General features: G+C 46.7%; 2 protein-coding genes and 1 pseudogene across 6 annotated transcripts in view; 2 read left to right on the top strand and 1 right to left on the bottom strand.

Annotated features, from left to right (window-relative positions):
- Nucleotides 1-386: 386 nt before the first annotated feature.
- On the top strand, nt 387-1787 carry LOC144246314 (uncharacterized; annotated as a pseudogene).
- Nucleotides 1788-3517: 1730 nt separating this feature from the next.
- Nucleotides 3518-19551, top strand: DDX11 (DEAD/H-box helicase 11). Of its 2 annotated transcripts, none has more exons than XM_077783281.1 (26): nt 3518-3674; nt 3765-3989; nt 4454-4540; nt 5885-6042; nt 7151-7193; nt 7735-7842; nt 8379-8466; nt 8927-9129; nt 9694-9846; nt 9949-9995; nt 10731-10810; nt 11964-12008; nt 12134-12201; nt 12574-12612; nt 13082-13205; nt 13657-13794; nt 14212-14324; nt 14682-14754; nt 15124-15227; nt 15783-15932; nt 17307-17375; nt 17542-17642; nt 18054-18138; nt 18691-18766; nt 18922-19076; nt 19204-19551. In XM_077783281.1, the coding sequence occupies exons 1-26, from the start codon at nt 3531-3533 to the stop codon at nt 19231-19233; spliced, it is 2706 nt and encodes a 901-aa protein (XP_077639407.1). In that variant the 5' UTR covers nt 3518-3530; the 3' UTR covers nt 19234-19551. The 2 variants fall into 2 exon arrangements, with proteins under 2 accessions (XP_077639407.1, XP_021390757.2); XM_021535082.2 differs by having other exon boundaries at nt 13660-13794.
- The window catches only part of WASHC1 (WASH complex subunit 1), a 37042-nt gene continuing 35660 nt past the window's right edge, over nt 19466-20847 (bottom strand). For all 4 annotated transcript variants that reach the window (XM_021535084.2, XM_021535085.3, XM_077783282.1 and 1 more), the window contains one exon: nt 19466-20616. In XM_021535084.2, coding sequence (XP_021390759.1) covers nt 20465-20616 — 152 coding nt within the window. In that variant the 3' untranslated portion in view covers nt 19466-20464. The remainder of the gene's footprint in view (nt 20617-20847) is intronic.

The following is a 20847-nucleotide window of genomic DNA, read 5'->3' on the forward strand; positions in this document are numbered from 1 at the left end:
GCAGTGAGTCACAGGCAGTAGGAAGAGAAGTAGCTACAGTGGGAATTATTAAGGAAAAGCAGTCATGATGTTCTTCTAACCTTGCTGGACATGGGAGCTTTGAAGGCAAGTCTTTCCCTTTAGGGCTATAACTTTGACAGAGGATCCCCTTGCAGTCTGTGCCACAGTGGCCTTCCACCCTTAAGTCACATTCCCTTCCCACTCAGCTCAGTCTCCATGCCCTTACTGTGCCCTGAGAAGATACCAAGTGCTTCTTCTGTGCTGTCAGCTCATGGTGGGTGACATGTAGCAGGGCTTGGTGGTCTCCCTGTCTGGACTTCCCCCTCAGAGAAGCAGGGAGCTACTCATTGCTAGTTCCTGTGTTCACTACTGCAGGGGACAGGACCATGAGTGACACACAGAAGGGCAACCTTCATCAGAAGAGTTCAATGAGAGATGAACTCCATCTGTTCCCCTCCAGGAAGCTGACAGGAGATTTCCCTCCAGGAGGCTGATCACAGACAGGACCACAAGCAGGAGCTGGAAACAGAAAGTGAGAGAGAGAGATGTGTATTCCAAAGAGATGGGGAATGGTACCTTCTTATGGGTGGAAGTCTGGGAGTGCAAGGACAGTGGTAAAGCCCACATCAGCAAGGCTATCCTTGCTGAGGACGAGTCAGACCTGCCCATGTGTGGGAACAGGGCCATTTAGATTCAGCAGGTGGGGGAGAAAACCTAAAGTGTTCAAAGTGTGGGAAGAGCTTCAGCTGGAGTTCATACCTGAGCCAGCACGAGAAGATCCACCTGGCAGAGAAACCCTTCAGCTGCTCTGAATGTGGAAAGAGTTTCACCTGCAATTCGGACCTGATCACCAGCGGATCCACACAGGGGAGAAGCCCTACCAGGGCAGCGAGTGCGAAAAGACCTTCAGCCAGAGGTCTAATGTGATCAGGCACAGTGCACCCACATGGGAGACAGACACTACCTGTGCAACAAATGTGAGAAGAGCTTCAGCCAAATCACATCTCGTCGTCCACCAGCGAAGCCACAAGGGTGAGAAACCCTTTAATTGCCCACGCTGTGAGGAAAGCTTCAGTGACCACTCCCCCCTCATCATACACTGGAGAGGGTCCACACTGGAGAGAAGCCAGTGCCAGGAGTGTGGGAAGCATTTCTGTGACAGCTCAGCCATCATTTGGGTTCACATTGGAGAGAAACCCTATGAGTGCCAGGAGTGTGGGAAGACCTTCTGGCACAGCTCCTCACTGGTGACACACATGCAAAAGCACACAGGTGACAGCCCTACAAGAGCCCCGTGTGTGTGCAGGAAGGGCTTCAGCCAGAGCTCGGTGGTCACCACTCACCGCCGGATCCTTGGGGGAAAGGCCTTGCCCTGTGTCACGGTGGCCTCCTGCCCAGTCCCTTCCAGTGCATCAAGTGTGGCTGGAGGTGCAGCAACTACCCTGGCCAAGCACCAGAGCCTGCACACTTAGGAGCAGCCCTACATGTGTGTGGAGTGCGAGGACAGCTTTGGCTGGAGCTCAGCTCTCAACGTGCACCTGAGGATTCACCGTGGCGAGAGACCCGACAAGGGTGAGGAGTGTGGGAAAATGGTCCAGCACAGCTCAGCCCTTGGTGCCCACCTGAGGATCTATGCAGGAGCCAAGCCCTGCAAGTGTGTCAAGTGTGGGAAAACCTTCCTGAAAAGCTCAACACTTAAAGTGCATTTGAAAATCCACACAGCCAAGAAACCTTATAAACGTCCAATGGGTAGAAGAATCCTCACCTCTCGCTCACTTCTGCCATAAACCTGGAGTGGATATTCAGAGCAGGAACAGAAAGTAATTTTTTGGGGTACCTGAATGCATGGTGAGAACCACACTGGGAAGAGACTGACTGGAGACATGGTATATCTGGTGTAAGGGCTTGGTGCTTAACCCCAGAGGCACAAACGGTTTCAGGAGATATGGAAACAGGGAGTTAGTCCCAAGAGTCGAGTGCTGGGGGTTTAGGAAGAGTGCCAAGAGCCTGAGGAATGAGCACGAGCTTCAGGGTAAGTGGGGACTGTGAATATATGCTAGAATAATAACTGGGAGAATTGGGCTTGTAAAATACAGCTGAGGTGAAGATCAAAATAAAGTGTTCCAGGTTGGCTCTGACTCAAAACTTTGGCTTGTTAAATGCTGTAATAGTCTTAGGAACTCTTCCTTCTATTGCCTTCCCTTATTTTTCATGAACAGAGTAAGTTTACACAGTGTTTGACAAGGCATTTCCAGATCTTTTCAGAAGGAGACTTTGGAGCTGAACTTACACTGTTTGTCTTTTCTTTCTATTTTCCAAATCTTATATGGAACAAAGAATTCCTACCTCATGATAGCTAGGTAATGAAACAGAGATTTTTGGAATTCACCTAAGTTAACAAAATGAATTAAGCATTTATATCTTAGCTTGTAGAGTCACGTGTTGAATTTTAACCTTCTACTTAAGAAACCTCTGCCATGGTACAAAGGGCATAGGAAAATGCAAATTTCTGAACCTTCTTGCATAAAGAGCAATACCGGGGACTGAGGATGCAAACAACCCAGATAAAGAAACTCCTCTGTCCCCAAGCCTATCAAAACTGACAGATGTACTCAGATAAAACACCGAAAGACCAATAGCACAGAGAGGAAGAGTTCAAAAGTTCAGCCATGAGGAAGATCAAAATCTTCAGCCTCAAGAGACCACCAGAGATCCCTGCAGGACCACCACGGCAAACCACGCATGGCCAGAGGGGCGTGGACCTATTTAGCATGAGAGGAGAGGACAGGCGGGGCCAGGGGTTGAATATGCATGAACAGTTGTGCAATGTACTGCATATGGAACACCTTTGAGAATAAAGGTGGTTGTCGGAGTTTTCGAGATATCTCGCTTGTGCCAGGTGCCAACAGTACATACACACTTCCTAACTACCTCAGGTTGTGGAGTCTATTTATTTATTCCACGTATCACTTCATTAACACAAAACTAATGGCTGGTCCCAGAAAACCTGTATGCAGAAGTGCTTCCAGTTGAAAGGTAGTCTACAGCTTCTCCCAGATTTGTTGTTGCTGATTTGAAACTCCTTCCAACAAAAATGTGGCCTCATATTATTTAACCCAAAAAGAACGGATTTGCCCCCAGATGGCCTAGTCTGAACCAGTACACTATGAGTTCTCACTGCTGGTCCAGAGACTGATTGCAATTGGCTTGTTCTTTTTATGCCATCCTTCTTTAGGTGGCTGTTGTTTCCAGAGTATTAACATATACAGTTCGGCATTTAAGGACTGCGTATTATATGTTGCAGTGTTTTGTTACTGTGCGTTTCCATCCTAAATAATTATTTATTTATTACAATTTAATATGCTAATAAATCCCCCCCCGTACTCTGGTTTTCTGTCCCGGCGTGCGGCGGGCACGGGCAGCTCGGGAAGGCGCTCCGTGCCCGCGGCCCTTCCGCCGCGTCACGGCAAGGGGAACGGGAAGGGGAACGGGAAGGGGCGGCCCCGGCGCCCGGCTCGAATCGGGGCGGGATGGAGAGCGGGGCGGCGGGCCTTGTGCCGGGCCGGTTCCCGTTCCCCTACGCTCCGTACCGCATCCAGGAGCAGTTCATGGAGGCGCTGTACGGCGCGCTGGAGGCCGGCCGCGTTGGCATCTTCGAGAGCCCCACGGGCACGGTGAGGCGGCGGCGCCGAGCCGCGCTCGGGGGCGAGCGGCGCCGCGGCGGTGGCGGCAGCGCCGCTCACCGTGTTGGCTGTCCGTGACAGGGAAAATCGCTGAGCCTCATCTGCGGGGCCCTGTCTTGGCTGCGGGACTGGGAGGAGAAGCGGCGGCAGGAGGAGGAGCGGCTGCTGGCGCTCGGCGCCGGCGGGCAGGAGGCGCCGAGCCCGCAGCAGGCACGGCCGGGCAGCGCGGACACGGCCGGGCAGCCGGACTGGGTCACGGCCTTTGTGCAGAAGAAGGAGGAGCGGGACGTGGTGAACAGGCTGAAGGTGGGGAAGCGCTCGTGTGCAGAGGACGGGTGAAGTAACGAGAAAAGGATCGGGAGGGTTGATGGCACATAGTCACAGAATGGCTGGGGCTGGAGGGGACCTAGAACAGCCTCGAGCAGAGTCCCTAGAGCGCAGTACCCCGTATCCAGGTGGCTTTTTAGCATCTCCCGGGAAGGGAACTCCACCACCTCTCTGCGCAAACTGTTGCTGTATCCTGGATGATGAGTGGAGAACACGTGAGACAAATTTGGTAGTGGTGTATCTTTGCCTGGAGGTTGCCCAAGACAGGAAACTATATTGCTTTGAGCAGAGTAACACTCCGTAGGTGAGCGCTCTGGGAGTATGGCAGCCTGCACCGGCAGTTTTGTTTCTGTTAATCTTTTTTCTATGCTCAGAGCATTAGTGATACCAAGAGTTGAGCACTAAATCCACTTCATCCTGCCTACACTCTCCCATTTTTGTAGGAAGAGCAGATCAGAAGGAAAAAGCGAGAAGATCGTCTTGAGAAAATTCAGCACAATGTTCAGTTAAAATATGCAGCAAAGAGGAAGGTGAGTTATTCCACAGATCTCAAAACTTTCTGTTTTGGTTACCTTCAGTATTGATCATATTTGCTTATGTGTAACTTCACACTGACTTTTCCAACCCATTTGTTTGAGGAGCTCTTTTGTATGAGGTTTCCGAAATTCATAATCTGAAATAATTTGTTAAATTTTCTTTTAAAAGTACAGATGTGAAAACCAATTTGCATCAATAATTTCTTGTGATAGTTTTTGTGTGTGGGCAGAAATTATGTGTTCTGATTGCCTTCTAGCTTTCTCTTTTCTTTTAAAAGCTTTAATACTCTGAGTCATTTTTTTGAAAGATCTGTCTTATGAACATGTGTGAACAGTCTATACTTCTCGAATAAAAATGGTATTAATGTTCACAGATACATATTTCCTCTCATTTTGGCACATGAACTGGCCTCAGTGCTCTTGATGTTTTTTTATTATATGAGTTATACTTCCCAGAAATACTCAGTTCAGGTCCCCAAACAGATTTATTAGCCTGCCAGGCTATTAATTTCTAGTGTGCTCTATCTCAAATACTATGTAATGTTTTGGTCAACTCCTGTCAAAAGGATATGACAGAAATAGTAAAGAATGGCAAATAAAAAACAAATGGAACAAAGAACTTGTCTCATAAAAGATGATTAAGAGCATGTGAAATGAGAAGCATGATGAAAAGAAGAAAGCAACTGAGAGAAATATTATGGAGATTTAGAAAAGCGCGTGATTCATCGTTTCTGTAGTGCTTACTAACTGCATTTTCTGTATGTTCCATGGTAATAAAACGCTCATTGACATTGGAAGATAAAGTTTTGAGATGGAAAAAATGAACTTTTCTTTGTTGTGACACAAAAGTTAATCAGAAAACTGTTATTCAACGGTTCAACTGAATTTTTGTAGAGAGTTGGACTTGTGTTAGAGTAACAGTCATACAGCTGGAGAAAAAGCAGCAAGAGAAATCTTGTTCTAAACCTGAGGCCTCGCTGATTCTAGCTTTGAGTGAAATGTGCACAGAGTGTTTGATTATGTCCTTACATGTTTGTTTGTTCAGGTTTACACACTGTTTTCTCTCAGGCAGACATCTTTTATGGGCCACTTTAAGTAACTAATACTGGGTTACGTGAACATTTCATTGAGGGTCTGTTGGTTCAGTAGGCCTTTTGCAGAGAAGGTCCTTTATGTTTCCCCTTCATAACTGTCTGTGTGGGCAAGTCTTGGTTGTTGGTAATAGCTGCCTTCTGTAGGGCTGAACAGCTTCAGCCTTCTGTGAGGGACTGTGCTGTCTTCTGACCTGTGCTACTCTCATTTTTTATGGGAAATACTCTGTCTTTGTATTCCTTCTAGAGATGCGAGGAGGATGAGGCAAAGCGCCTTCTTCAGCTCAGTAAGGAGGCTCTTTCACAGGGAGCTGGAGAGAGTGCTCTAGACCAGCTAGATCACAATGAGGAGGAGCTGATTCTTGCTGAATATGAGAGTGATGATGAAAAGAAAATGGTATCTGGGTAAGGACAGGGACTGAGGGGATTCCATGCTAAGGAAACATTTTCAGTCTAATTTTTGTCTTGCCCTGTTTAAAGAAGGTGTGCAGATTTTATTAAAAAGTGTTTCTCATCTTTTCAAACAGTGTAAGGCAGTGGTTGTTCTGGGGTTTTATTTAGTTGGTTGTTTTGGGGGGATTTTAGTTTGGTTTGTTTTGGTTTTTTTAAACTTTTGTTAGACTGATCTGAGCGACTTATTTGCTTTGTGACAAAGTGCATCTTAAAATGTGTAGCAGTGTCCTGCCTTTATCCGTGCCCAGCTTCCCAAAAAGAGCCTCTAGACGTTGAGTTAATGACTCGAGATGAAGTTCCTTGCATTAGAAAAGCAGAATGGAACTAAGGAAATCAGAGGAAGCTGTCAGTTCTCCAGATTAGCACTGGCATATTTTGATATTCTAAAGGCAGAGATGTTCACATTTCTGAAGACAGAGCTTTGGCATGAAAATCCCATGCACACTTTTTCATGCATTTGCTTTATGCAGAAAGCCAGAAGCCATACTTCACAAAAAATCAAACACATTTAAATTACAAATGTCCTAATTATTGTCTAGACAGATCCTTCTGCCTTAAAAATTGAAGAACACGTAACCACTTTTTATATGTAGGTAGTTTATCAAACATTGAACTGCTGTTGCCTTTGAGGAGCTCTATGGCAGTTGAATGCTTTCCTGAAGCCCTTCTTTATGCAATAGCTGGAGGGTGGTAAATTGCTGCTAATGGGAAAGCTTTACAAAAATAAATAAATAAGGTCACCAAAGAATAGCACAGCACTGATTAGCTTATGCCTGAGGTTTAGAGGCTCCTGAATCCAAAGGAAAAAAAAATCTTGAACTTGGAAAAAAGGCACAGCCCAGGAGAGATTTTTCCTTTAAAGAGAGAGGCTTGACTTGATTATGCATACTTACAGTATTCTTAAAAAGTTAAATTTTCTTTTGCCACATGAGATGAGTTCTGAGGCTCTTTTCGAGTCAATCAACTCTCTTTAAACCCCACTCTTGTGGTGGAGCATCATTTGATTCTTACTGTCAGTGGTCTGCTGAAAGGAAACTGTTTGAGCTTTCTTTTTCCTTAGGCTGGAAGAAGATGATGATTTGGAAGAGGAACATGTGACTAAGGTGAGATGAGGAAATTAAATAATGCCACTTCATAGAATAGTGTAGGAGTAAGCAGAATTATGGCTTCCTTGCACCTTTCCAACAGTCCGGCAGTACAGAAGGATTTAGGAACTAGCTTCCAAAACCTGCCAGGTTTGTTGATAAAGACAGCTAGTTCTGCTGTGCTCATCTACTTCTGGACTACACTACCTGCCTAAGCAGCTTGCTGTGCTAGCACTGCTTAGTTTTTGCTGTGGCTTGCTATAAAAGCACACAGCGATAAATAGTTTTTTATTACTCTCCCACGGTGAGTCCCTGCTTTATAGACATCTTGGAAAATTAAATTAAAACAAAAGCAAATGCAGAGGAGAAAACAAAGATGGGGCTTTTGGCCTCAGCAGTTTTAAGGTGACACTCAAACATGTGCCTTCCTTTATGCTTTTGAAGGCTTGAGCAAGGTGAGCCTTGCAGAAGTGCTTGTCTGCTTCCGTACAGGATTGGTTATAGGTAGGGATTGGCTTCCATATTCTTCTCGTCTTCCCTTTGTTCTTCCTCATTGCAGATCTACTACTGCAGCCGCACTCACTCCCAGCTGTCCCAGTTTGTGCATGAGGTGAAGAAAAGTCCTTTTGGCAAAAATATCCGTCTGGTCTCCTTGGGATCCAGGCAGGTACGTGCTGGTTCTCAGGGACCCAGAACACATTGGCAGGAGCTGTGTGGATCTGGTGCCACAGAAGTCACCTTGAGGCCTGGCTGAGTCTCCTGTTGAAAAACGAAGGCAGCCATGGGTCGTTACACAGATCTGTGTGATGTACATTTTTCTGTGAATTCCATTTTGATAATTTACCCTTTGATGTAAGTACAAGAATATCTTTTACCTTTTCTGATATGGAGTACTACAGATGTCTGAGTCACTGAGGTGCTCCTCTTCATAGACTAGTACTTCTGGCAGCATTTTTTAGAAGCTGTTGTGTAGCAGTGAGCCTTCTTTTTCTCATTTTTTTCCTCCTAAGTTTCTGTAAGTTTTGAGCATGTTTTTAGCATGTTTAGTTAGTATGTACAATGTCTAGCTGGTAGACTTTTTGTTTTTGGAATCTGGCCTGAGATTGCTTTAAAGAAAATCTTTCATTTTACAGCAGGTGGTGCACACAGGGACAGTCACCTGTGAACTGATTCTCTTCCTCTTCCTCTCTTTACACGTGCCAGAATCTGTGTGTGAATGAGGAGGTGCGACACTTGGGTGCTCTCCAGCTCATCAATGACCGCTGCATGGAGATGCAAAAGAACAAACATGGTAAGAATGCTCCCAGTCTGGGGAAGCAATTCCAATAAAGGTGTCATGAGAGTGTGGAGACAGTGGGCACTCCCAGTCAGTTCTAGCAAGAGTGGTAGAAGCTTGAAAATGACAGGTTGGAGTAACAGGAATCCTTGGTGCTTTTCTTGATCTCCAGGCTATGCTGACATCAGGATAAATTTTCTGAGTGTCTTCAGCTGGTCAGGACTTCTGTACAGAAAGATACTTGTGTTTGTTAACTCAATGCTAGAAATGTTGGAAGATGTCACATGCTAAATCTAACTGGCAAGAGTAGTCCACTGTGGAGATGGAAAGGTTACTGCTCAATAATTTTAAAATAGGTGATAGGTCAGGAATACGCAGGACAAAGCTTGGTTTGAAATCCATGAGGTTCTACAAAGTGGTTATTCTAGGCTATTGTATCTGTTGCTTGTAGCTTTCTTTTGATTTCTGCTGTTAGAAAAGAAGAGCAATGAAGAGAATGAGGGGAAGAAGAGACGTGTGAGTCGCACCATGTGCCCATTTTATTCCTTTGAGCAAATGCAGTTTCTCCGTGATGAAGTTCTAGTGGAAGTGAAGGATATTGAGCAGTTGGTGTCCTTGGGAAGGGAGACTAAAGCCTGCCCATATTATGGGAGTCGATTCGCTATCCCTGCTGCTCAGGTAAGGCATAACAGTTTTAGTGGCATTAATGCCAGGCACCCTATGAATGAACTGATGGCCTGGTCCCTCGGGTACTGGTACTTAGACTGGGGGAGTCTGTAAACCGGCTATGTTTCTGTCAGCTGTTTCTGTAGTTTTGCTCAGAAAGCAAAGGAAAACAAGAATTCCCATTAGAAGTTCATAAGGATGCTGTATGTCTTAGCATTTTGAAATACTTGAGCAGTTCAGCAAATGTGAGGCAATACTGACAATACAGGTGTACTCTCAGCCCTTACACCACTCTTCTTCCTTGCTGGGTTCTCTCTGAAGACATGCTTTCAGTGCTCCAAAGGAGATTTAGAAGGTAACCGGAGCCCATATGCAATTGTAGCATAATAATTTCTCTTCAGCTTATGTCCCAGTGCCCCTCTCAAGCATGTGCTTTGTTCTTACTTTTCCCATAATAAATCACTTGGCTGAATTCTGCATGGCCCTCTAATATGGGCTGTTAATGAGTGGTTGAAGAATGCCTTAAGTTTGTAAGGATGTCAGCTGGAATCAGGGCAGTGTGTGCTTCTCCTGTAGCTGGTGGTGCTGCCCTATCAGATGCTTTTGCATGAGCCTACCAGGAACGCTGCCGGGATCAAGCTGAAGGACCAGGTTGTGATCATTGATGAGGCCCACAACCTCATAGACACCATCACCTGCATCCATAGTGCCGAGGTCAGCGGCTCTCAGGTGAGTCACAGCCTGGCCTGCTAATGGAGAGGGAGGTCTGCTTCCAGCAGTGCTCTTTCTTCTCTCCTTTCTAACAACAGCTTCTGCTTTCTGTTTGTGTAGCTATGCTGTGCCCACTCCCAGCTGTTGCAGTACATGGAGCGATACAGGTGAGTATCTTGAGGGAAAACAGCTCAGCAGAGGCAAGGTCTGTGGATGCCTTGGCTTGCCCCAGGCTGCTTTTCCTGAGTGGAAAGTTACTGCATTAAGAGTTCTGCAGATGAAAAGACACTTGCTTCATTATCTCTGTCTGTAATCCATCTAAGTCAGACTCCTGGGGTTGGTACTAAGCAGCAAGAAGGGGATAACCTGAGGATTCTGTTTTACCCTTATACACTCAGTTCCTTTCCCAATATCTCCCTCTAATCACGTCTACTTTGTGATGCAGAGTTTCAAAAGATTCAGTCTTTCATGTCTCTCCCTTAGTCTTCCATTGTGCTCATTGGCATGGTAGAAGCAGGAAGCTCTGAGGAAGAGGAAGCTGTATGTGGGTGTTGGCTCTGCATCTTGCCAACCCTGCAGTGGCTGATTGTTGTGTTCAATGATAACAACTCTGAATGTTTGGAGCATTATTGTCTTGAGGCATCATTGCAGTTGTAAGAAGCCAATTATAATTAATATGCAAGGAGAAGTGCAATGGTAGGAACAGTGGGGGGAGCACGGGTAAATGCTTTGGAATTACCTTGGGCAGGATATCCAGATGACAGGGCCCTGTCACAAACAGGGAGAGTGAACTTGGAAGAAACCTTAGTTCCTGACTCTCCAAAATTAAGAAGAGTTAATGTACCTATTTCTGTTAGTCCCTGAAGAGGTTTTGGGGCATAAATACATCTCATTTTTCTTAGGAAACATTTGAAGGCAAAGAACTTGATGTACATTAAGCAGATCCTGTATTTACTGGAGCAGTTTGTGGCTATGCTGGGAGGTAAGGAAACCTTTTTGTGTCTCCAGGGATACTGATAAACTCTGAGCTAGTTAGTACTTCCTCAGGACACGTCCCCCTTCCTCCTCTGCAGAGACTGCAGGGAAGTGTTGCTTATGTATAGGTTCAGTTGCCAGTAGTTTTATTTCAGAGGCTGGTTTGTACATGGGGAAATTGACTGATGTCTACTGGAACCCTTCTCTTTGTTTCACTAGCTTAGGAGCAGCAGATGACATTGTAAGTTGGTAGAGGCAGTTTTATTTTCTGTGTGGTTTTGAGATCCAGTTGAAGTGGATTATGTAAGATGCTAAGTAAGCTAAGCAAGGAATACAGCAGATGTATAACAGTGTAGCACAAGAACTGCATGAAATAAATCTCTAGGTCATCTGGTAGCAGGGCCCCTATGTGTGTCAGCATGCATCTGCAGAATGAATCTTGCTTGAGTGGTGCTTTCCTTTGTGAGAAAATATTTTGCTTTGATTTTAGGCCCACAGGAATTTGCAAGGCTTGCTCCTTTTCTCCAATGATCTGTTTGTTAGACCTTAGTGTATCTTGAGGAGGGCATGTCCTAAGCTCATATAGAACTTCCTCCATGCCAGGGGAAATGCAGCCCTTTGGGGCAGGGGCTGCAAAAGGGAGATGTGAGGTCAGTGTTAAACCCTAGGACATAAAATGCAGTGGGCGGCAGCAGTTAATCCTGTTCTGGCTGTCGGGCTCTGGGCATGTAGGTGTCCCTAGGTTTTTCCCCTCCTCCCATTTACCTGCCAGCCTCTGTGCTTACCAGCTCCCTGCTGCTGCACTGAGGAGGGGTGAGGGATGCATTGCAGTCCCTTCCCTTTGTCTCTGCAGCATGATGACTACATACAGTGTGAGCATTTCTGATCACCCATCCTACCTGCTGCTTCCTGCCACAGAAGGAATGTAGGTGGTGTTCCTTAGGATGCAGCTGCACACTTGTTCTACAATGTAGGGCTACTCTACAGGGCAAATTAAAACTGAGTGGGAGCTGGTGTTTTGTCTGTATAGCTACATTTTGCATCTGTGTAGTTATTTCTTGGGTTTGTTGTGCACTGTACCCATCAAGCTCAGTCTTTAGTTTCCTGGTTAATTTTGAGATAGATTCAAGCCTTCTTTGAATTGGTTTCATGTTTTACAGGTAATGTGAACCAGAATCCTGGATGTCAGGCAGTTTCCCAAACAGGTAAGACTGGAGGGAACTCCTGGGGTATGAAGCTATCAGTCAGGGACATGGGTGTGAGCAGTAAGGGGTGCAGGCCCAGCAGCAGCCAATAATTTCTTTTCCCCTTCTCTCTTCTTTCCTTTCAGGGACAGTACTAAAATCCATCAATGACTTTCTATTTCAGAGCCAGACTGACAATATCAACCTCTTCAAGGTAATCCAAACATTGTCTGTTAGGGCACAGGTGGTGGTGACTTGTTTGAGATTATTGTGTGAAAGCTAGAAGTAGAGCCAAAGTCCATACTTGCTAGCTGTCTGTAAGGCAAAGCTACACTGTAAGGGCTGTGGATGCAGAAATTTTGCTACTCCAGTAATCCAACACTCCCCCTTGAACCTCCAAATACAGCATCTTAACACTGCGTGTTTTCACTCTGGAATGCCTTTGTAATAAACTCTTGTCCACGAAGACCTGTGCACCTCTCCCCAAAAGCACAGCAAATGACAGCCTTGCTGGACAGGGATCAAGGACATCAGGATGGGAGAAGGGTGCTGAATGCCTGTTCATTTTCCTGTCTTCCTCCAACAGGTTCAGCGGTACTGTGAGAAGAGCCTTATCAGCAGGAAGGTACTTGCCTTGAGGTTTCATGGTCAGCAGTGTTCCAATGCTGTTTCACACCTGCAGTTTGAGATGGAAGATGCAGCAGCTGATGGGGAGCTTGTCTTCTCTATCGTGTTCTGCAAACAAACTGGTTCCTATAAAAAGTACTATATGGGCAGACTAACCCTTGTTTATCCAGAAAAGAAAAATATAATGTGGTTTGCCATGGTATTCCAGTGTGTGCCAATTCTGTGCTGCTTGGCCTCAAATTTGCCAGCCAAGTAGGCTGTGTTGCAGTGGAAGAACAGACATCAGAAACTTGTTTTGCTTTTGATTCAATGGGTGTAGGAAGGTAATGGGAGCTGATAAATTCTGATTAGGCTGGTTTGTGAACATCTACTGAGGAACTTAATTTGTGGCAGGCCAGCAAACTTGCCTTTACCTTCTCTGATGCCTGCTTTTGGTAGTCTTAGTCATTCTGGCTTTTGTTTGGCAGCTTCTTGGGTTTGTGGAGCGATATGGGGGCCCTGCCTCAGCTGTGAAGACCAGCAAGGAGAACCAGAAGCTGACTGGCTTGCAGGACTTTCTTCTGACCCTTCAGCAGGGATCTGATAAGGAGAGTGAGTTCAAGCATCCTCTCCTCGTGCATCTGTGGGCAGAATGAGACACTGAAGGTGTCCTGCATGGGTGTTTTTTAACAGGTCTCACTAGCTGACCTAGGCAACTGTACATTGGATTAGTGAGGTCACTTTCAAGCTGAATGATGCAATTCCATGTTCACATCACATGCACTCAAGCTTTGCAATTCTGTGACCTGCTGCCTCTGGGATCTGAGCTACTGTGTGTAGTAGCTTTGCTTAGTGGTGCCATCCACAAAAATCAGATTTTTTTTTTTTTAATTTTTTTTTTAATTTAGCAATGAGACAGAATTTGGGTTTCCCCTTTAATGGGTATTTATTCTCTGCCTGCATATATAGGCCAGGTATTGTGTTCCTGTAGAGCATGTTTTGTGCTTAACCCTGTCTTTAGAAGTGCAGCCTAAGTTGCTTGCCTCTCCCATTTTTGGGCCAGCAGGTACCCCCCAGAGCCCTCCTGTGGAGGCTGAGCACGACCAGCTCCGAACTTCCTCTCCACTGATGCAGATTGAAGGATTTCTCTCGGCCCTCACAAATGCAAACCAAGATGGCAGAGTAATTCTCAACAGGCAAGGTACTGGAAAGGGTGAGCTGAAGAGAGGAGAGGCTGTGGGGAACTTGCATTTGTGCCATCTGTGATGTAGCCTGGCAGGCTTGGTCTGTCTGAGGATGCTTATGACCCCAAGGGAATTTTTAATCAAAGGGCATTGGGGCCAGGGTTTGCAGAGGTCTGCTCCCACTTTGGATGTCAAGTTTTGTCTTGCAATTTACTGCACCTGTTGTACAGCTCCAGAGAAATTAGGAAGCAGAAGGTAACTTCCAGGTTGGCATTATCTGCTGCTGCCTCTGTCTGTGTTGAACAGCAAGTCTTTACTTTGAGAGATGGGTACATGGGTACCTGCCAGAGTGCCCAGGTCAGGAGGGAGAATCTCTCATATCCCTGAGTATGTGTCACAGCTAGCTCCAGAATTATCTTCTCTCCTTTTCCCAGGCACAGTTGGTCAGAGCAGCCTCAAATTCCTCTTGCTGAATCCAGCTGTTCACTTTGCCAAGGTTGTGGAAGAATGCCGTGCTGTCATCATTGCTGGAGGCACCATGCAGCCGGTGAGGGAGTAAGACTGCTGTGCTGGGGTCTCAGGAGGGCGGTGGTGCTATCTGCAAGCCGGGATGGAAATAGAGCAGCCTGGCTGAGCTCGTGGTAGGTTGGCAGTAGTAGGGGGAGCAGTGGGAGGACCTGGTGATGCCATCCGTCGCTGTGCAGGGATCCCCCAGGGAGCAGGGCACGGGGGGCTGTGCGGAAAGTCAGTGCCGCTGTGTGCGGGCACAGGGCGCTGCCGCTCCTCTGCTGGGCCCGGCGGGGCGCTGGCCGGGCCGGGGCTGCCCTTGGCCAGCAGTGCTGGTACTGCTGGTGTGGGGTTTGGGACGCTGGTACTTTACTTGTCTTTGCTCTGTGGATCTTAGGTGGCTGATTTCCGAGAGCAGCTGCTGTGCCGTGCTGGTGTGGACCCTGCCCGTATTGTGGAGTTCTCCTGTGGTGAGTGTGCTGGGCTGGCAGGGAGGGCTCAGCAGCTGCAAGGGCTGCAGTTTGCCTTTTTAACACTATTCTGTCAGCCCTCAAAACAATGTGGCATCTTTCCTAAAAATCAGGGCAGCAAAGGGGGTGTGAGTTCCCTTTCACTCTGAGCTTCCCCTGTGGTCTTGACTGGTATTAGCAGGCAGTGTGCCATGCCTTCCTCCCAGGGGCTGAGGGGATGGAAGTTGGAGCAGCTGAGTGACTTAGGCACTTTGGCTTAGCCAGGCAAACATTTGTCTCCGTCACTAGAATGCAATTAAAGTTCTTCAGCTCATGGAGTTTGTGTTAACAGCAGTAATGTTGACTCTCCCTACTCGTTTTTGTCCCCAGGACATGTGATTCCTCCAGAAAATATTTTACCCATCATCCTTTGCAGTGGTCCTTCCAACCAGCAGCTGGAGTTCACTTACCAGACCAGAGACCTGCCTCAGATGGTCAGTTTATCCTTTGTTCCCTTCCTTGGGATCTCTTTTTGCTTCATATGCTTATATTTCAGAGCAGGGTACACTCTGTGTTTAAGAGGTGGGCTGAGAAAAAGCCATGGCAAAGGAAATCCCAAACCACAGAAGCATCTGCAGGCATTTTGGCACATCTTCCTTCTTCTTGTGGCAGGCCAATAAGCACCCAAAGTTAGACACTAGGTCTGCTCTGTCCCTGCTGAATCTCAAGCAGATGTGCTAACCAGGTCTCAATATCTGTTCTAATGGGACAACTTCCACCCACTCAGGCAAACCTTCCTTTCTTGAATGACCACAGGTCCACAGCCATAACAGAAACCCTGGACTAGGGAAGAAGGCCAAGCAGTGAAGAGCTTTTTAGTGATGCCCAGCTCCCCATGGGAGTTCTCACAGACCTGGCATATTTCCCACATCTTTTTCCTCCCCTAAGGCATGTTGTAAGGAAGGTGTGATCCTGGGATTGAACAGAGAATTGGAATGGCATTTCCTTGGGCTCCTGTTAGCTGCAATATGCTCTAATCTCTCTTGCAGATGGATGAGACAGGTCGAATCCTTTACAACCTGTGCAATGTGATTCCAGGAGGTGTGGTGTGCTTCTTCCCCTCCTACGAATATGAGAAGCAGGTGTACAGACACTGGGAGAAGACAGGGCTGCTCTCCCGCCTGGCATCCAAGAAGAAGGTGATTGTGCAGCCAGGGCAGTTGGTACTTTCCATGGAGGTGTCAAAAACCAAACAATTCCATATGCTTTATGGACCTCTCTCTGAGTTGTTCCCATAGTCTGCACAGCAGAGCAGGATGGATGTTTATCCAGCTAATCCCTCCAGTAATGAATCAATTATACTTCCTGGGCAGCTGAGCACTGAGCTGCGATCTCAATGAGATTGATTGCAGCTCTACATTCTTGAAGTGCACACTCTGTGTAGTGGCCATGGGGGTAGACAGTCTTTGCTATCCATAGCCAGCAGGCTTGTTCTCTTGTGGCTGGGAGGGGCTGTTCAGGTTGAGCTCCTACAGGGAATTTGTTTCTCCCAGGCTCATCTGTGTGTCCCTCAAGCACAGACCCGCACAGCCAAGGTCTAGGCAGAGTAAGACAACAGTGCAGTTCATAATACAAATGGCATTTTGCTATCTGCCAGAAGTAGAGATGAGAACTGGAAGACTAGCAGTTTAATAGTGAGATCAGTGCAAGTATGAAGTCTTTGCAATGACTCTCACAGGTATTTGAAAGCTGAGTATTGAAAGTCAGGCAGTTCAGGTTGCAGGGCAGGGATCTTGGATCATGTGCCAGGGGAAAGAAAAATTACATATACCCTGTCTCTGACTTCTGTGTACCAAAAGCTAAAAAACTTACCACAGTTCCAGGTATTTCACAGCCTTGGTAATTCTTGGCATTCTGGCACATGGGGCAACCTGTACGTTTTCGGGTGGAAGCATTGTGTTTCATTTTCTCCGTGTTTGTAGAGTTACCACTCTGAGTGCTTTTCAGATGTGTCCTGTCAGGGTTCCAGTGCTCTGCCTGGTTCCTCCAAGGCTTTGGGCCACATACAGTTTGTTCCAAATTTCAACTTTGAGTTGTTCTTGTTTTGCCTTTGTAGTCTCCAGCAAATTGGATATGTATTAGCAAGGCAACAAACAGGAGCCCCTGCTTGGAATTAATTGATGATTCAAATTGATTGGTCCTGTCCCTGTCCACCAAGATCTTGCAGCTGCAGAGCCTCCTGACCTCAGAGAGTTTTGATTCATAGGTGCAAGAGGTGCACATTGCTTTTTTGCCTCTCAGCTCTTGGATGACTTGTAATGTCTTGCAGTATTAACAAGTTTCCCAAAGCTGAAAGGGAATGTTGGAGGGGCAGGAGCAGCTGCTGCTCCCTTCAGTGCCCAGCTGTAGTGCATTTTCAGGGTGGAGGAAAGCTACTGATGAAGTTAGTTATTCAGGCAATTTTTCCTTCCATGACCTCAGTTCCCCATATGTTAATGGCGTGGGACTAAAATTATTTCCTTTCTTTAAACTGTTTGCTTCCTGTTGCTGTACTGATGAACTGTGGCTGACAGATCTTTCAGGAGCCTAAGAAAGCCAACCAGGTGGAGCAAGTGCTAGTGGAATATGCCAAATGCATAAAGGTAAGCAGGCAGTCTAGTGGGAGTGTGGAAGGCCAGCGGGTATGGGAATGCTGCAAAGGAGGGCACTATTAACATAAAAAGAGGGCTGTAGCCTAGGTGTGGGAGTGTTTTTGAAGCACAAAAATCTTCCCTGCTCTTGTATGAGTTGCTGATTCCTCTCCTGCAGTGCTGCAGCCAGACAGGAGGACAGATGACAGGGGCTCTGCTGCTTTCTGTAGTTGGAGGCAAAATGAGTGAAGGGATAAATTTCTCCGATGACCTGGGAAGGTAAGGTGACTGCTCCTTGCTTTCTAAGCCACCTCTGGCTTGTGGTGTAGTGACTCCAAGCATGGGCACATTCAGTACATGCATGGATAGAAAGTCCTGGGGAAAGTGTGACTTAGCTGATGCTTAAAGCAACAGGAGGGTCTGCTGGGTGGTGTAAAACCCACCTGTCCAGGCCACTCTTCCTGTGAATAATGCAGTTAGGCTTGCTGTGCTAGATAATCCCTTTTTCTGGCACCCTAAATCCCTCTGCAGCTCTGTTCAGCATGTGCTTGTCAGACTGCTGTGCTTTATTGTTGCCTTTGGTTTACAGGGCTGGCTGTCTTTCAGGGGTGCAGTGACCTCTAATTTATCAGTCTATTGGCAAAGTGCTCTAGGATGAGACATTAAGAATAATGCAGTCCTCCCTTGCAGGTGTGTGATTATGGTGGGAATGCCTTACCCCAACATGAGATCACCAGAACTCCAGGAAAAAATGACTTGGCTTGACAAAACCATGGTAAAAGCCACTCACACCTCTGTCTCTTTCAATTCTGCTTTCTAGTACTAACTTCCCAGCACATGAGCCCCGGGGCTGCCTTCAGAGGTTTTATTTTCCTTAAGCTTGCTCTCATTCCCAGATGGTGTGGTACTGAGAGCACAGCCTTCTCCAGGCTGCTCCCAAACAAGTGAGCGTAAACACAGAAGAAGTTCAGTGAAGGGAAATGCCACCAGGACTTGCTGTCAGCTCTGAGTTCCAAGAGAAGCAAGGACCTTTCAATCCAGAGGGGGTGGCAGGGTGGTAGAAGCTGCTTGCCAGGATCGTTTGTCCCTTCTGATTGCTCACTGGAGGTGCTGTTCTTGGGGACAAGATTTCTGCCTTCAAGGGCACCCTGGGTTGGCTCTTTGTGAATGCTCAACACAGTTTTCTGAGTGCAGCCTTTCTTCTGTTCCTCCTTACTCTCCACCCGCTTACCCTGCAGGGGTAAACGTATTTGCTTTACTTTGTCAGTAAGACTCCCCAGTTTGACTTACATCTGCCTTGTGTTGAGACTTGCCTATTCCTTTCCAGCCCAGAGCTTCTGGCCAGGCACCAAGCAGAGTGCTGATTGAAAACCTGTGCATGAAGGCAGTAAACCAGTCAATAGGTAATTCATCCTTCCTTGGACAGGCTGGGGGATACAAAACACACTGAAGGAGGAGGGTAGGAAAAAGGATGCATTACAGATGATGGGAACGTGATCTTCCTTGTCTGAGAACAAACAGTTGACTGGGCCATTCTTTATTTTATTCCTCTGTACAGGCAGAGCCATTCGCCATCAGAAGGACTTTGCAAGCATCCTGCTCCTGGACCACAGGTACACACGCCCTGCCATATTTAACAAACTGCCCCAGTGGATCAGGGAGAGGACCCAGGTAAAACCTGCCTTTGGATCAGCATTTGCAGAGTTAAGAAAGGTAAGAACTCATCGTATCCTATGTCCTGCTACCAACACTGTTCCCCATTGTCCTCATCTGGACCTTTTTAGGGCCTTCCCTTTAGAGTAAGGCCAAGGACAAACTGCCTGGTTTTGTGTGTTCCCAGTTCCATCGAGGCAAGTTGGATACTTTGTGATGTGGAGTAGAGAACAGACAGCATTTGTCATTATGAAGACTAGGTAAAGTAACATAAGTTGTTGCTTTTCTGTACCATGGACTTTATAAAATCTCTGCCTTCTGCCTCCCTTGTGGATATTTGCTGTTCAGTATCTGAGTGCTGTGATGGTGAGATAGCCTTCAGCACCACAGTCGGGGGGAAACTGGTTGTAGGTCTGAGGAAGGTGAAGAGAGTAGCAGCAGGCACCTACTTGTTTACAGCTGTTAAGGTTTTATTTAAATTGATTAAATGCTTTCAATAAAAACACTCAAGTATGGCAAGTATTATTTAAGTACACTTAAGTATGGGGAGTAATTATTTTGACTGAACACATATGGTTTTTTCCCGTCAACCACCAAGTGTAGGAGGCCTTACTGAACAATGCCATCGAGCTTTTCACAGGAATTGTAAACGAGCAGGCCTAATTTATGTCATAGTGGAATAACACAGAGTGGTAATGGAGCAGCCATGGGTAACATTTTTTCTCACCCTCTTTCTACCTCGCTTCAAGCAGCCAATAGATTGAAGCAGTTCATTCTTACAAGAGAAATAAAGATAAGGTGACAATACAGCACTTCTCCTTTGATCATGTTTAAGCACAGGATTGCTCTGTTCTTTTTAACCCCTAAGTTTCTGAATTCAAAGTAAGTTCTTGAATTTAACTTTCCTGGAGTTATTTCCATGGGTCAGTGCTGGAGGGCAGCAATAACACCAGGGACAGCCACATAATCCTTCAGCTGTTCCCAGCTACCTCTGTCATCCTGAGCAAGTCTCATCCCAAGAGCCTTGTTTGCTTTTTTTCCAGTTTCAGCAGCTGGATGCTACCTCTCCAGGCTCTTCACAAGGAAGGAAGTACTTATGGCACAGAGCTGTTACCTGCTCCCTGTATGTTAATTAGCCCCACAGGGAAAGAAACAGATGCCTCTGAGAAACTTCCACTGTGAGGCACCTGTCCTTTGAGTAGGTCCAAACCCTGTGGTCTGCACAAACTGCCTTCAGGGAGGGGAGCACCTGCTTCTAGCAGCTGGTGCCCTCCAGCCTGCAGTGCTGGGGCTGAAAGGCTGGACAGCTAGGCTTTCCCTTTACACACTCTTAATTAATGACATATCCCACTTTTTCCAAAGTGAAGGCAGTAAGGACCTGCTTCCTTCAACTTCACGGAAATTTTTCAGACAGCAATAGTTTCACACTAATAGTCAATGGATCCCATCTATGACTCCCAGTCATCCTCATCCTCCTCACCAACGGGCTGCTGCGGGGGTGGGAGGGGTGGTATTGAGTCCGACATACGAGCAAAGGCACCAGCAGGACTGCCAGGAGCATCAGTGTTCCCAGAGGCTCCTGGTCCTTTCCCGGAAATACCTGTAAGGGAAGGAAATCAGCAGTGATTGACACCTGGGAACTAGAGATGCAGCAAAGGGGAGAAGGAAAGCCATGCTTTCACCACCCAGGTAACCAGAACAGCCACGTTTAATGCTGTCACAGACTTATGCCAAGGTTTAACTACAGCTCCCCCAGAACAAGTCCCTGCTGTCGTCTGCCCAGCGCTGAGGTGTGACCTTTGATCTAAATGCCCCAGAGACCTGCCATGGC

The sequence above is a fragment of the Lonchura striata genome, chromosome 5 (assembly GCF_046129695.1).
Source record: "Lonchura striata isolate bLonStr1 chromosome 5, bLonStr1.mat, whole genome shotgun sequence".
NCBI classification, from domain to species: Eukaryota; Metazoa; Chordata; class Aves; order Passeriformes; family Estrildidae; genus Lonchura; species Lonchura striata.